At 43.8% G+C, this 17,137-nt stretch overlaps 1 protein-coding gene across 18 annotated transcripts in view; it reads right to left on the bottom strand.

The window, feature by feature from the left end:
- The window catches only part of heph (polypyrimidine tract-binding protein 1 heph), a gene marked incomplete at its 3' end in the record, with an annotated part of 317,749 nt that overhangs the window by 223,718 nt on the left and 76,894 nt on the right, over positions 1-17,137 (bottom strand). For 2 of the 18 annotated variants that reach the window (XM_086967904.1, XM_022831482.1), the window contains 1 exon segment: positions 4,105-4,185. Coding sequence is in view for 2 of the 4 variants with exons in the window: in XM_022831471.1 (XP_022687206.1) it covers positions 449-490 (42 nt within the window). 18 annotated transcript variants of the gene reach the window in all.

Raw genomic sequence — 17,137 nt, 5'->3', positions numbered from 1 at the left:
AAGGACGACTGCCTTAGGGTCGCTAACGGTTAGAATGTCTTTGAACCTTTCCGTAGTGCCAAAAACTCCCATGATTGAGAATAGTTCCAATTCGAATATTCCGAACGTGTGCCAGTGCGATTGGGAAAAACAAACTGGAATAGTACAGTATCGGGTTTATCTCAGAGCCTTGCCGGGCTCCCGGCGAGAGGGCGAAATTCCAAGGGATTCAACTTCTTAAGGTGACAAACCGCTGGCCGGACACAACAGCAGAAAGAGACTAAAAGGTTTTAATAGCGATCAGGGATCACAACGTGCAAGTTAATGTGCTCACACAACAGCCGTCCACAACTAGGTCACGCGTGGGTCTCCTTACGGGAGAGAGTCAGGAAAAGGCAGTAAGAAATTAAGAGAGATATGGCTAGCCGAATCAAGATGTACCCGTACAACCGTTCAGCGACCAACATACCGTAAATCTGGTTGACGTGCTAGCTCCGTAGGATCTCCACATGATTTGTGCTGTGGCACCGCTAGTGGTAGTGGGTTTGTCGACTTGATAATACTCAATTGCTCAATACTCTTACCTTGAAAGAACAAAATTGTGATACGCATTTAGTTGCTATCTGTATATATTTAATTGTTACTGATAGAAAATAAATTCCCTAAAGTATAAGAGTGCAGTTACTGCTTATGCGTTGGATACAGACTACAAAAACATATAGCAGAATATGCTTATATTGTCTATTCAAAGATAGCAGGTGAAATCCCTATTGCTCTCATAATGTACACAAGTTTTAAGCACTGACTAATTATGCAGTGGAAGTTAAATTTCCATTAAATCGACCTTCCACCGTATGTTATTCTCTTGACAAAAGAATCTCTTGCATAAGACAATAAACCAAACTTCAGCTTCCTTGAATTAAGTTTCTTCAAATTATAGCTGAATCAGTCGAGTCAGCTGAGAATATACAGGGAAAACTACTTCAATAGAGCTATGTTTACGTCCAACACCTGCTCAGCTGTGCTGGATAATGACGTGAATATTGATGGGCTAACTTCAAGATGCCAAAGTAAACTTTAATCCTGATCAGATTACTTGCTAAGTTAATCTGGCGCTCGTTACGTCCTCTTCATCTAACTTTATAATGTTGCCAATCAAACGGGTCGTCCTTTGGTCGCCGGATTTGCCAATTGTACCGTTTCGGATTAATATAGTTATGAAGCTATCATGTAGCTATTATATTTTGAATTTGCTCCCTTTGAAACGGGTGTCATTTTGTTTGCTCAAGTCCTTGAGGTTCGATTAGTAAACAACTGGCAATTTTCGCGCTTCGTCGCTGATTGCGACTAATTGATTATTACTCCGTCCTGAATGTTCAAACAGCCCAGAACAATATTAATACTCAAAATAAGCCAACTTGTCCGTGTTAATGTTCTGAACTATGGGGGAAAATCTGGCGTTAGGGAAACATCGAACACCACTTCCAATTTCAGCCACGGCAAACGTTATTTGGTAAGGACAATAAGACCATATTCGCGTCCCTACGTCTGTCGCACATGCTTGTATATAGGTGTGATCGTGAGTCGGTACGATTATTCTAAAGGCCTTAATTCTCGAAGGAGAGCCTACACGAAGTTGCGAACTGTAATATAGCGACGATTATAAAACCGCATAGATAGTTTCTACCATGCACACGGGTAACGTGGTACCCGTACTTTAGCTGCGTCTACCGCGCAACAAGCTAATAAACGAGGTAAACTGGAAATGTCCTCCTGTTTAGTAAAATTCTGGTTCTATTCGTTGGTAAAAACGTATCTTTTTCTGTGATCGTATATTCATAAGACTTGTTGATCTAGATTTTATCGACGTCCATGTGGTACGGTGGTCCGCTCGGTAGTTTATTGCAGTTTATATTTTACAATTTAATACGGATATGACTATCTATCATTAGATGCTTCCCGAATCGATAAATTGCCCATACCCAGACAGAACAAAACAGTGACATTGTTTTGTTCTGCTTCTCAACACGTGGATAAATGGGTAGCTGTTAGGTTCATCGTCGTCCCATAACCTGGAGATTATATTACCAAATAGTACGTTACACAAGGGACTGCCATATGAAATTTGAAGATGCACTTGCACACGTTCTTTTGTTGCCCTTCGATTGTAACGGAATCCTCCTAGCGCTGCGGTGTGCATGCTGCATCGTACATGACAATACGACTAGATAGAATTATAGTACCATCTTTTCTTCTCCCATTCGGACGCAATCATACATTGTTACTGCTTTTGATCAGCGTGCTACCCCCCGCTGGCCGTGACTTCCGAATTTCTAACACTGAGTAGACAGTGCGCAAACACTACTGGTGTTAATGAGATAAAACTAAGCTTCAAACGTCAGCTCTGCTACGCCCCATTCAAGATCTCCATGACGCAAAGCCACTTTGTAAGCTTTGATTAAGGCTAGTTGCCATCGCGTGACAGAGACTTTCCATCGCGACGTCATTTCGCGTTATCACTCATGCGCTTTCGTTATACTGGTACTCGCCCTGGGAACCTTTGTATAAAAATTTTTTGCTCTAGTAAGTTCTATAGGTGTTTTTGTCGATATTAAGTTAAACTGTATCTCCGGAATAGAACGAGGCCTAAGTGGACATCCTTGAGAACGGAGTCGTACTTTGCCTTTGCGACTCTACTTGCTGCGTTTGATATTTGTCGAAGATATGGTAGCTGTCAATATACATATAACTAATTGATTTTGCTAGGAAAACGTATAGCCTGCTTACACGTATAATGTCAGTCCACAAAACGTGCCGATTGAATACGGAGATAACGTATAAAAACACGAGATGGCAAAAATGAGATTTGAGCTCAGAGTGATCTATGTAAAGCAGCGTCAGATTTTGGCGGATCTCTCGTGGCTCATACAGATATGTAGTTCGCAATATCGTACACGGTTATCATCATGTAGATTTATATTATTATTTATCAAAGTTACGTCCAAATCAACTGTGAGCTGTTCCCTGTGGCTAGTGCCTTCATTCCTCTCAAACATCGCCCAGGAGCCCTCAACAAAACGACGTCATTCTACCGCTAGTTTATCCTGATTTTGCTACACGAGTCGCTTTCCTACATTCTACTAGCACTGATCTAAGCTTGCTTTTTAGCCAGCCCGTTCCGTCAGGACATTACCACCACAAATTTTTTCATCCCATCGACAGCATCAGCATGGGACGAAGCCTAGAGAGTTTCTTTCCATTCGTCGTCGTTCAACTGACAGATTCTCTCCGGCAGGAACAAAAAAAGGACTCGGAAGCTGAAAAGGACACGAACAAAGCTTTTCGCCACAATACTGTTAGGCTTTTCCTGATGATAGGCTTGCCTCTGCGCGTCTCTCTGTCAGTACCCCCAACACAGCAACAACTCTTCCGCAACAAATCCCAAATGGAATAATAAGGCACATAGGACTAAAACGAAACCGTATAAAACAGAACATAAAATGTATGTGACGGACAGTGGCTATAGCAATACTAACATCAGTACTGCATTTAACGAACAGCTAAACGAAGATTTGCAACCAAATGTCAGTGGTTCGCGCGCCAGCAGCAACGCATCAAATACCGTGGGGGGGAGGCTGAGGGTTGTAGACAGTACATCAATGGTACAAACGGTGAAAGTATATACAGAGAAAAAACTAGTAGATTGTCCAAGTAACTTGTCATCATCTCATGTGAGGACTTGGGTGCATTTCATACTGCGGTTTAGTCAAAGACTGGCTCTATCAAGGTCTAACTCCGCTGACCTCACTCGTAGCGTTTATGAACACGGAGATAGAACAGTCTCGTTCTCAGCCACATTGTATATATTTAGTCGATATCGCTGACTGAGAGACCCCATTAAAGAATTAATTAGGCCTGCCTTAAAAGGACACGGCGTTTATAGACGCTGGATTATAAAAGACGCACACAGAGCCATTACGAGGATAGTGTATGTGCTTTTATGCTGCCTGCGGATATTATTGCTCTTCATTTGATTGTCATTATTTGTATGGATTTATTAAATAAAGTGGCCCAGTTCCCTTTTAACAACATATACATCTTTCAATCTATATGATGATATAATACCTGAAAGCTGGCTGACGATCTTTTTAGCTATCTCCTTAAAAATCTTCGTTTCGCTAATTAGCCCTGGCGTTGTCGTCTTCTCTGCAAAGCGATCAAGGTAAAAGATCACATGCTTCATTAAATACACAAGTAATTCACGGCGTATTCAAACATATCCTTAAAGCATATTTTTGTCTATGTTGAAAGCGTATACACCAATGATATAGTTCGGATCTTTTGTATATTGTTCTTTGGTAGGCTCGATCGACTGTGCTTCATGTTGGCAAAATTTATAAAGCTTGATGAACAGCTTCGTATACAGACAGAAATATACATGTTCCGTCTGCCAGAACCTTAAAGAATCTGGTACTGAACTTTCACTTTTATTCACTGGCACGTATACGGTCACGTATTTAATTTGAAATGGATCGGTGAAATTTTCTCCGATCCATTTCAAATTAAACATGTCGCGAAGTCTGAATGATGTGGTAGCTGCAAACGAATAGTCGAATCTAGACCTTGCAGAGCGGTTTTACCGACTCTTACCGTGTGTAGTCTGATATTGTTGTGAGAAAAATGGCCTGATTGTATTTACCAGGTATTTCCTATTAGATCGATGCAACTAGGCTAAATATGGGTCCTTGCCTACTTTTTCTCTGACTCCAAAAAAAATGCAGAAAAGTGGAAGTCTGAACTCGAGATAAAATTCTGTTCGACCCGTAACCAAATTGAGATACAGCAACAGAGTAGCAAGTGAGTGCTTTTAAATGCCATATAAAAGCAAATAAACGATGGAGAGGTCAAGGTAAAAGGAAACAGCCGCCATTACCTTTTGACCAGCCTAATACGAGCTGCCACCATTTCCCGCTTTTTAGCAGTATCGACTAATGAAAAACGAATGCTCAAACGAGAACAGCACTGCCATAAAAGCGTGCCCTTTTTCAAAGTAGCTATTCTCAACGTCTTCGCTGTCAACGGCCCGCGTCGCGTCGGTGGCTAAAACACATAAGAGTCGACTGTGTATGGGGCGTGGAATGACGAACTTAGCACAAGGCAGAAGGCCTTTGAGTCAGATAAGGCCTGATGCTTTCTCAGGCGTGAACGAGTGAGCGTATGGGGCTAGCTAACAGAGAAGTTACGAAGCTCTGGCGCCTTCCTTCCAGCGTTATCTTTTCCTCCCGCTGTCTCTCACCGTTTTCAGTTTTCGTACTTGTATCCTCGATTCCGATTGGATCTTCCGACCCGATACCCAAATATCCCCGCCCCCAGCAGCCCAGATTGTCTGATCCTACTGACGTCTTTCCGGTGACTCCCCTCCGATAGCTTTCCTCCTATCAGAAAAAGGCAACCTGCAGTTTTCTCTCAATGCTTGGTTCTTCGGCATTTCGTTGCTGTCTTCCCTGAGACAATATACAGCTGGCCAGGCTTTTGACTACGCATTGCTCTCGTCTAGTACTGACAGCCGAATGGAATACGTCCGCCGATCGTAGCATACGCAGTGCATAAAACAGCGTCTCAGCGTATGATGACAGCGATAGAGAAACCCAGCCGACGTAGGGTCGATCAATTCATATCGATCCACAGCCATGCGCTCTCTAAGCTACCTCATCCCGCAATAGATACATTGTAAGGACATCAACAGCAGCTTCTATTTGTCTTTCCTGATCGTAGCAACTATATAAAGACGACGAAACACCGCCGATTTAATTCGACTCCCAGGAACCGATGATTGTCTTTTCGTCATTAACTAACTAATTCGCATATGACTTGGATTACCTAGCTGGCTAGAGCTTCGACGGGAAATAAATCAAGGCAGGCCGGCCGAGTGGCGTCGAGGTAACAACGTTATTTCTGTCTTGGTTTCCCACCACCTCCTAAGCGTCCGTCTCCCCGCTACCCATTCTTTATTCGTATGCGACGATTCTGTTCGTTAGCCTCTAGCCACTGTGTTCTTCCAACACGTCAGAGGTGAGGGAGAAATCTTGCTTGTCTTGCTGCTGCGGTCTGATTGGAATTAATGTTCTGCCAAGGAGTCCACTTCTATTCACTCAGTTTACTCGCAGCCCGCTACTGGAACTTACAAGACAATCTACCCAAAAGCATGCGCATGTCCAGCTACTGACAGTACCGCTAGTAGTAGATGCAGATAGCTAAGACCAGGGTCCGCGAGTGCACGGACGACTACGATGATGAGACCGCGAACGGTCTACCTCTGTCTTTCTTTGTTCTTTTACAGCTGCCTGCAGAGGAGTTATTGCTGAGCCAATGGACGTTAAGTTCGTTCGGAGGCATCGTGTGCCCATCAGTAGAGTCCTGTGCACACACTCATGAGCACAGGACCTAGATGACCGCTATTATCGGTAGTCGACGGCGGCATGAGTCGGACAGGAGTGGCAGAAGGTAGAAAACGAGGGTGGGTATGGGATGTCGGTCAGACAGGCGGATATTTGGGCTGGGGTCGGTTAACGAACCAACGGTCATACGAAAGGGAAAACGAAAACTGAAGAACTAGTTCACTCAACAGCGGTGGGAAAAGCGGCCGCAGCAGAAGCAGTAGCCAGGAATGAAAAGAGAAAAGGATCGGCGTATGAACGTAGGCAGCCCATCCTATAACTACGACTACCTCCTGAACTATACACAGACAGAGAAGAGTCTTCAGACAAAAGTATTTTCTCGTCTTCGGCTCTCGCCTCTTTTCGTTTCCATTTCTCTTTTCTCCGATCTCTTTTCTGGCGCATTGGCCGCTTACTCCCCGTTACCCAGCGCGCTCACAAATTTACCAGTAGCGCACCGCTGCCATGCGAGAGTTGAAGAATCATGTCTAAAAAAGAGACTGCTGCATCAACCAGCAGCCACCGGTTGTTGTCTATTTACGGAAGAAAGTAGGAATAAGGCGTAATGAAGAAAAAGAACCCCTTTTTCGTCTTCTACTATTCTGTAGCTCCGCTCCTCCTCCTCCTCCTCCTCCTTTTCCTTTTTTTTGCTGTTTCGCCAATCTCCAAGCACCATTAAGAGCAGGAGTGACAGAACAATCTGAAACAGCTCTTTTTGGCATCCCAAAAAGAAACTTTTGGTAGCGGTGCAAGTTAAGGCGTAAGGAGCGCCAAAGAAAAATTAAAATCTGCTGCTGCTGAGCCAACATAGGGTCTGGGGCAGCCGCCGCTATAGACTGGACTTACAAGCGATGACTCACCGATCATGGAGAAGAAGGGACTGCAAGGGCACATCTAAGAAAAGATGGCTAGCAGATGGTGGTGATTGTGGTGCTTTCTGGGCCAATTCCGTGCTGAGGAAGCTGCAAACGAGGGATCCAGGAACATCCATGAGGTCAATCCATAGTTATACGCTTTCAGTACGACTTGACTTCTTCTGACGCAACGACTTTAACCTAGCCCAACGTAACCCAAATGAGAATTTTGTCCCAACGTCAGCTCTTAGATGTCTCCACCATCCTGCATTACATGCCCTCTCATTCTCGTCTGTACTCCATGCTGCGAATTGTTTCACTACTATTTTCCACTGACAGTTTTTTTCCGTAGAAAAGGCTACGCTTCGCGTCAAATGGCGTTAGGCCCCATTATCAACGTCAGAAACCCTAAAAACCTCAACGGATGAGGTCGCGCACGGAGTCAACCTCAGATTCTTCAACGGTTCTCATCCTCCTCCTTTACCGGCGTCACACAAATCTTTTGCTAGTTGTACACGAAACTAGAAATCCAAAGAAAAAACAGGCAAAGGGCCGGTCACTTCGCCAAACACGGTCAACTAAAAGATGAACCAGTCGCCAGAGATCAAGAGAAGCGGACATTAAATTATCCGCTAAATGAGATTGCTAACCCAAACTAACAGAGCAGTACGTGAGGGCAGTAAGGAACGCTCCAATGAGTTCATATTTCGTTAAACAAAACGAGTCAAATAATTCTACAGTTTGAACAGGGAAGGACCAGGGAATAATCATGAGTTGTCTCACAGTGATGAGGATTATACGTTTTCGCGTGGTTACAAAAAGCTGTAAATATATACCCACCGCGAAGCACAGAGATACCCTTGTAACTCTTGAGAATTGACACCATTTTGTCCTAATTCTTATACACTTGATTTTGGTCATGGTCTCGGGAAACACCATAAGTCGGCCTAATCAACAGCCTATTATAGATATATGCAATATATAATTTCACGTTCCAAAGAATGGCTAATGTACAAAGAGGAAAAGCCATTTTTTCCCACTGCCAGCGAGACTAAAAGGCCACTAATCGCAGCACAAGCTATTCACTGCAGATAGTGTACTGAAACCTAATTAGCCCTTAAAAATGTCTATTACATTTATTATTGAATTATTGAAAGAAGACCTATCTCGAAATTTTTGACAAGGTACAGACCTGTTTTAGACAAATTTATCGTTGTTCTCGCTTAGAAGTTAGACACAGATGTTGTATAGTAGTATTTAATGAGCCAAACAGAGTCTTTCAAAGAATACTACAAATAGATGTCGCTCATCTATATCTCTACCGAGGCTTTTTGATTCCACACTGTACTACTGCCAACAATAACAGGTAGACGATATTTTTCTTATAGGCCGTGCTCGACAATGGTAAGCGGCTACTCGACTGCCACTTGTAACTGAAGCAAGGCACGTTCGCCTCTTTAGACCGCATTGCAACAGGCAGGCATATCCTTGCGATCCCCTTTTGACCTGGCTGCCTTAAAATTTACTCAAAATGGCGCGACTTGAGAAAACCTTCGAAAGGATTAAAACGCAAAGATCCAACAGAAACTGCTATGCTAATGTGACGTCAATGTACATCGTCATCGTACGAGCATGCAACAGGAGCGTGAGACACTAACGATTCAACTGACATTGATAACAAAAAAAAAAAACACACATGTATCATAACAATAATGGTCTAGGTAATCTGTACGTAATTCTATACATGTACATAAAAGCAGTGTTTTACTATTACTAAGATATCAATCTCCGGCGAAGTATTATTTTTAGTTATTGTCCACCAGCTTGCCAGTTCATCATGGTATGATACGAGCCTCAGAACATAGACACCTAGTACATGTCCTTGGCTTTTTCTACACTAAGCATAAGTATATGTAGTCCAGGGTATTATCGAGCTTCGTCATGTAACTGTTTTTAAAATGTGCGACAGTGTGTATGGTGCCTTTTGCACCACGTTTAGCTCCTCTAACTACTTCGACTGTTATGATGATTTGCCTTTGCTTACTTTTTTAGCTCGCCCGTCTGGCTGGTCGTATCTATGAACTGCGGCGATGACACATACAACCAGAAACAATTAGCATGAAGCAGACAAGGATAGCGCGTCCATTGCTGGTCTCGCTGTTAGCTTTACCATTATGTCTTAGTTCTATCTTTGCGTTTTAGGATAATGCATATGGAGGCAAGTTCCCTGTGAGACGCTTTCTTAGTCCTCAGTATAGAAACTCGGCAGAAGCCTTTTCCGAAGTGGCAAGATCACGTACTCGATCGAGTCCTTTGGCGTCGTTTTACCCCCTTCGTTCGCTCACCCCTAACCCGATACACCTTTTCTTCATACTTCCCTTATATACGACGTAATCTAGGCGCTGCTAGTATCACGTTGAAATTCCGCTCGTACCTTTGACAACCACTGGCTGAACCGATGGACAAGATCACAAACTCAAGACCCATTTTTGGCCAAATGCGAACATACCCCAAAACAAGTTTCGACTTCGGGGTGTGTATGCAGGCTAAAATAGCCCTCCGCATTTAATTCTCCAAATCCTTACATGTTCCCGTTCCTGCTTTGCACATTTGCTCCCAGGTTTGGCGATCGCTGAGAGTACTATAGCGTGCACACGTTATGATTAACTAGACGACGTACGCTTTCTGAAGCTTGTGGTGTTATTAGAGTGGGCCCGGGTGAATGAAGTCTGCTCATGTTGAATCCTTCGGCAGTTATATTTGAATTTGGCGCAGAAAAGCAGGTGGCGACAAAAACGAACTATCAGACGGAAATGGGCTTTTTCAGTATGCTAAAAAACGTCTGCTAGGTCCTGCTGTTAATAATGTGAAGCGTTAAAGACGGCGCCAATGGGTATGAAATGCTGCCCTTTTACGTAACTTGTGATAGAAAACGAAATTAAATCTTGAGTTCAATATAGATCTCCGAAGCGGACAACGTACTGACAACACTCAGACCCAGTTCAGTGGCGGGTCGATATACTATAATCGTATTGTTTATAAAAATAAGATTTATAATGCATCCATAAGGCGATAAATTGTTTTGCTTCTCATGAGAAATGGATGAGATACAGGTAAAGTGTCCACCAACAGAACTTCCTGTTGCATAATGATCAATGCTCGGGTGTTCAGTGAACATCGAGGAACGAGAAACGGTTGGTCGAGTTCTGCAGATATTTGCTTCATTTTGCCCAAAAAATAACCTTATGCACGCTTCATCGAAACTCTGATTTGCCGTAAAATAGCGATTTTCTCCGACCTCTGCTATGAACTGAACAGCTTAGAGCAGGTCGGTGTAGGACAAAAGCCGAAAACAAATTATTCTGTTACACTTTCTGAACAGTATTACATTCCCTTTGTCGGCGAACTTGCGTTACACCGCCATTTAAGAATACCTAACACGAGTTCCATTATTTACTTCGTCGTTGTAGCATAAATACACGTATTGTTTATTCCCCCATATATTTCATTTGTGTAATCGAAAACACATAAATCTGGTAGATATCTAGTGGAAAACAGAACATGCGCAAACAATAAGCCTTTTAGAAATTTATCATTATGTTGTTAATACTAAAGGACTATGTGCCTGACTAATAGGCGAACGCCGGGCCTGACTGGTACAATGAAGCGCCTATATTAGATACTAGAGCAGCTGTTGCTTTCCTGTTCCCTCGAGATAGAATGGGACGAGCTCTTTGTGAAGGAAGATTGACAGCACGCAGAACTTACCCGCGATCCCTCGTATGTCGATAACGATTCGAACCCTGTGAGTAGAGTCAAGTAATGAGTCTCACACGTTGCCGAATCTCATCTATTACTGGCATTACATTGCTAGACTTTAGCTGGATGGCCTGTTAAGCAGATTTTTAGCTCGTCCGTTTTATAATGATCCAAGGTGATCTAAAACGTCCAGGGTAAAGGTAATATCAAAACTGTACTTCGAGCCGAATTTTTCGGAAATTTACCTAAAAATGGCTAGATAGTGTTAGTATATCTAGCGAAACGCGCAAGGAAAGCACTAGTGCAGACCTCGCACACGCACGATCTCTCTGTGGGTCACTTTTTCCTTTAAAGGCATGACCCCATTACCCGTAAAGGCTATCCAGGAGCATTAGAAAACATGTGATGAAGCCCAACACGCTTAGTTATCTGCATCATCAAGTGCAAGTTTGCCACCCATTAACCTTAACATAGATTTTACTTAGACGCTATAAATTAATTGAATATTAGTATACTATTTCTTGACGCCTACGAGCTGCGTAAAACGAGCGGAATACTTAGACATCAACTATATCCTATAGCAAATAAATTACAAAAAAAAAAAGCTATAGATATACAAATACATTGGGCTTAGTGTTGAGAATAGCACAACTTAAGGAATAAATTTTTGGAAAAACCAACTATCGCTATAGCAATTAAGATCTGATCCAAAAAGTAAGTTAGGTCAAAAAAAAAGAAGCGTTGTATTCATCTATATATAACTCAAGGATTTAAAGCGAAATGAGATTATTTGACTATGTTCGTCTTCAAGCTCCGGAAATATATTTCTAATATCATACAATATTATACTAATATAATAATAATACAAAAAGATTTGTGCATTGAAAAGGTAATTAACGTTGAAAGCTATAAGACAAAATTGGTGAGTCCTTGGGACAGAGATAAAACACTACCAAATAAAACGCTTCCTGAAGCAGGCACGTCCCTAAAAAAGTTTTTGCATACCGACAGACTATGACAATATATAAATGGACGAGCATACGGCGACAAATCTCCTTATTCGTAAACAAGCTAAGCCAACAGATAATCCGCAGAATAAAAGAGAAGTAGACAAAGTTACTACTAGTCTACTTTTTGGAAAATAGTTTTACAGGCATTTAGGAGGGCCGTATACATCAAACGATCTTAATATCCTCTAAATGGCTTGCTGTCCAGCATGGTTGACCCGGGTCCATAACGGCGAGAGTTGGTTGCCAATTAGGACATGATACTGGTGTTTTACCACCCATCTAATAATGACCCATCGCTGATTTTGTATTAGCAGAGATTTCCGCATCCCTTAAGAGCGGCTGTACAATGTTCTGTCGACGAGCAGCTCGTATAAGGACCATGGCAGCGGATTTTGGTAGAAAAAGCGCATGGCAAGATACACAGGGCGACCCGCATTGTCGTTAGCCAATACATCAGTGTCCTTTCGAGCGCGGCTGGTCTTATGTTCGGCTGAAGACACCGCCATGGTTTTCGATGCAACAAGCAGAGGCGGGCTACGAAATAGGAATAGATAGGATGCAATATGTTGTCCTTGCTTTTTTGCGCCTGAGAAAATGTTGAAAGGCTTTACTGAAAAACAGTTGAGAGACAGAAGGTTTCATGAAAACATAGTATGATCAACGCGTAGCAGCATTTGTTCGCTCTGAAGTAAAAATAGTATAGGGCAGCATTCCTGAAAAACGGCTGTTTAGAGTGGTAGTTCTTTCCTGGTTTCCTTCGTATAGTTAGTCATACTGCCATCCGATATCAATCGCTCTTTTGATTCCTCATTGATACCGCACCCTTACGTCCAATCAGGGTCATTACAATTGGCTACATTGCCTAATACCGATTACAGTCCTTTCTAACTAGTCCTTTGCGAAAAACAAACGCTTCGAACAAAAGCTATTTAACAGCCTCTACGTATTTTTGTAACATTCCTCGTTCGTTTCCCATGTACAACATTACGACGTGTTCCAAGGGGTTTGTATTGCCCATTTTTGTTTTTAAAAATCTCCCACTACTTACACGCTCGCCATTTCCTTAATTTTCGCAAATTTCAGTCATTGATGACAGGCTGGTTTAGAAAGAGCTTAGATCGTGCATACGAAAGCTAGTTTAAATGCCGGCCCGGTCTCTAGCCGCAACTCTCACGAGAGCTATGCAGTTGGTACAGCCTATTTGAACCTCGAAGCCACTACTTTGGAAGCCCTCTTGGAGTGCCTGCAAGGCCGGGATTAACTGAACAGGCATTCGACTGTTTCTGCTCTGTTGCAATGGTTGCCGTTTGAAAGACAAACCACACTGTGAAGGCGGAAAAAAGACAGCGAAGTCTTATTTCTGTACCAGTACGTCTTTTGTGTCGTGGCACAGTTTGGCCGCAATGTCCTCATGCAGTTTTTTTGCTCCCGATTTCTCTTGTGGCTTCAGCTCGAGCTCGTGGACAATGACAGGGTACTCCACTATCAATGGTGGCCGCAGCGACGAAACGCACATGGTGAGCAAATGCGTTCGTGAGAGGGATAAGCCGTGCATGTCAGTGCCTGCCTGTTCCAAGGGCTCCCCAGTTCGCTCTATGTTCGAAAGGCTGATGGCTCTCTTCAACTTTCAACCCAGATTCGCTGAACAGGTTCTAAGTAGGCTACCAGCACCATCGGGCTGAACGAAGCAGGAAACGACTACCGTACCGCGTCGGGACATAGTAATGGCTGTCCTACTAGATGTGGCGCTGCCCCACAGCAAATCACGCGACGAAGGCAGTAAAAGAGAAATACCAGGACCCTCCATGTAACTTAGGGTGGGTGCACACATGCATTACCTATCTAGCTCGTAACATGTTACCATACTTAGAGGTTACCCATCCTCAGCCCAAACCCGCCTGGAGATAACACAGAATGAACAGCATAGCAGCTATCTGCGAACCGACCGTCCCGTCAAGAACCAAATAGTCGTCAGTAACTGTCTAGCTGTGCCGTCATTTTAACACAACTCACCGCATACGTCGCTCGGTACTCGTCGACAAAATTACTACCTCCGGCACAGACCCTCACAGACACACTATTCACTCTGTTTAAAGCCGTGACTTACATCCACCCATACGCATACGGGTACGAAGAGCTTCTCTCGGCTAAGATAAACTGTACAAACACACAAACACATAAGTAAGAGGTTTTCCTAGTTTTGCAACATGCGCGAAGCTTTCCACATCGTGTTAAGGACCCCCTGATTAATGGCCAGGTGAGCAGGTGGCTGATGATAATGCTTTAAAATCCTAGTCAGTAATATGACATTAAAAATGTGAAATTCCTTTGTTTCAAGCAAGATCATTATGTCCATATATTAGATAACCGTTTAATTTTTCTTTCTGTTGCATGCATCTTCATACGCTTCAGCTTAGCGAAACGCTATAGGAAATATGCCTACATGGATAAGCTCTCTAATAATTTTTCATGACGATGATGGTATTTTTGTCAGTAATACTATAACAGTCATTTTGTCTATATTAGGAAAATCGGAGCTCTTATAGTGAACGAGGTGAGTATCAAGCGTTTCATAGACATCCCTTAATTCAACCTTCAGTAACCAATGCATCACCCAACTTGTGTTAACTATTATAGATGCACATCAATATATACTTCTTTCAGTGAAGTCGCTTTGGGGTTCGGGATAGGGTGCTCGGCTTTTAGGTTGAAAATAACCAGGGTAATCACACCTACCGTCTGCGTCTGAAACCTTTGTTACTACTTTCTATGCCCATTAAAAATGCGCTTTCCTTTTTATTCGGGCTTCGGTTCCTTAGCCACAACCGTAACCTCAAAAAGTAGCAGCCTTTTATTGTCTACCGAGCGTCTATACATATTCACTACCAACAGAGACACTTCAGAAATCTAGCCTCAGTAGTCCTCACCTCTGTTTTCGCGCGTTCTTCGTTCGTGGAGAAAAAGTTGAGGCTTGGCATAATCTATAATCCTAGTCAAGCCACTCAAGCAGTTTAATGCGAGCTCCTACCTCACGCTCGGTGCTTACCTCCGCCTCCAGCAGCAGCACTTTTCTAGCCAAGCGTAAATAGAGTGCGAAACCACGGGCACTAAACCCCTGCGGCTTTTCCGCATTAGTTCCGCGTGCGTCCCCTCTGAGACGCGCGTAACGTTTGGCGCAATACGACGAAAAAAGGGAAACAGAACGCTTTGTTCTGTGAGCTCGAGGCAAGAATTAGTAGACGCACGGGTCTTCCAGCTTTTGCAAGGATTGCCTTTACCCCAATTTTTTCGGCAGCTTTTCTGGCGTTGTCTTTGTAGCCATCCGTTGCTGTTAAATCATCGTATTTCTTAGTTGTAATTTTAAAATGGTTTCTAGGAGAGACTTGGGGAGCAAGAAATTAAAATGATATAAATAAACAAAACATTTTTTTTTATAACTTCGTTGCTAGGTTCGTTAATTCCTTTGATTTTTCTTTTCATATTTCGCTTTTTCAGCTCTGCAGCTTTTCCTTGTTTCCTACTACTTATTCTCTCATTCATAGCCCGGACCCGTTACACCACAGCTTCTCTAACGGTCGTCCATAATGTTTTAATGTGCGCCACTTCACGTTACTCCAGTCGACTCCCAGCGTTTGCCTCAGTATGATAACCTACACTTCTATGATAACCTACACGGGAATAAGAGCGCCTTGTAGCCTCACCAGCTTGATGCCTAGTGTTTTCGCTCAGCCGATGACTCTCTTCTAGCCAGTCAGACCCTTCCATTGCTTTTGCAAGCAGCACTGGCAGTCATCGTCCTTGTGGTTTTGGTCGCTACAGAATGAACCATGCAATCGCATTAAGGCAGAAAATCTCCTCGATACCTACAACTTCATCATTCGTGGGTCGGCCCACATCGGCGTCCCTCGCTAGTTCGCTTTACTCCTCTCTCATCTTCCCGCGACAACCTGTTTCTTTACACAACACAGCCTTCCTCCGTAACCCTTCAAATCCTGTCAATACAACAGCTTGCTTGCAACTCAACAACGCCAGCCTGTTCGCCTACCGCCCTGCAGACGCTCCAGTGATGCAAGTCGTCGAGCTGGCAACCCTACTAACAAAACGAACTGCTTTTAAGACCCAGAAACCTACCCACGCCCCAGTGACGCGTCAAAATCGGCTGCCTGAACTCGGTGTGGAATCGCCCAATACCCTCCTCGCTACCGCTGCTTTGCTCCTGGTCGCATCGACCGTTGCTTCGTATTACAATCAGGGAATACGGAGCAACTAAGAAGTGATTCAAGGAATGAAGGAGAGCTCAGGCGATTGTTTTGAGTCCGAACACCTCGCTATTAGTCGCTGCAGCGCGTCTAGCGATTGCTGCAGCGTCGTTGTGAGCTGACCCATTGTTGGCAGCACTGCCTTGTCGGCGTCGTTGAATCTCGAGTGACGGCGACCGACATAGCGATACCAAACAACTTTGGAGACTATAATACGACAAGGCGACCTGCGCTCCCAGACCTGACAACGAATTTCTGCATCAACCAAGGATTTTTTGCGGGGAAACACCGCGGCCGGGGATACTCATTGCTTCTGCGACACTGGGCGCTCACCGCTGCTGTTGCTATTCACCCGGCAGAAGCAGTCATTGCTGCTAAGTTGCACTCGTAACTTCTCTGGTGCTATTGCAACTTCTGTGCCGCGCGAAATAAGGCCTACCAAAAGCCACGAGTGCAAAGGCTCCTCCCATAGCAACAAGAACGCGAAAACGCAAAGGCAATGCGAAAACATCGATGTTGCGCCGATGGTCAGCAGCAAAGCCACGCGAGTACAAGTCGGCTGTAACATATGGATACACCACACGTTTCGAAACTATGAGCACGACGAGGCTGCCTTGTACAGCTGCAATTTAGATCGACTTCGTGCAGTGTGACGCCCCGAGTCCTGCTGGTAAGTGTGGGCTAACCTCCACCATTTCACCTTCAAAACTAATCCTCCTTTGGCGTGGCCATAGAGTGCAAATGCGTCTGAGGATGCAGCAACTGACTGGCTACGGATACGCATTCTGATCGGAATCGGCCGGAGGCTGGTGGATTCGGGGTGGATATATATATACATA

This window comes from Varroa jacobsoni, unplaced genomic scaffold (assembly GCF_002532875.2).
Source record: "Varroa jacobsoni isolate VJ856 unplaced genomic scaffold, vjacob_1.0 scaffold_332, whole genome shotgun sequence".
Classification (NCBI taxonomy): Eukaryota; Metazoa; Arthropoda; class Arachnida; order Mesostigmata; family Varroidae; genus Varroa; species Varroa jacobsoni.
Note: the sequence above shows the minus strand (reverse complement) of the source record. Positions and strands in the feature narration are given on the sequence as shown.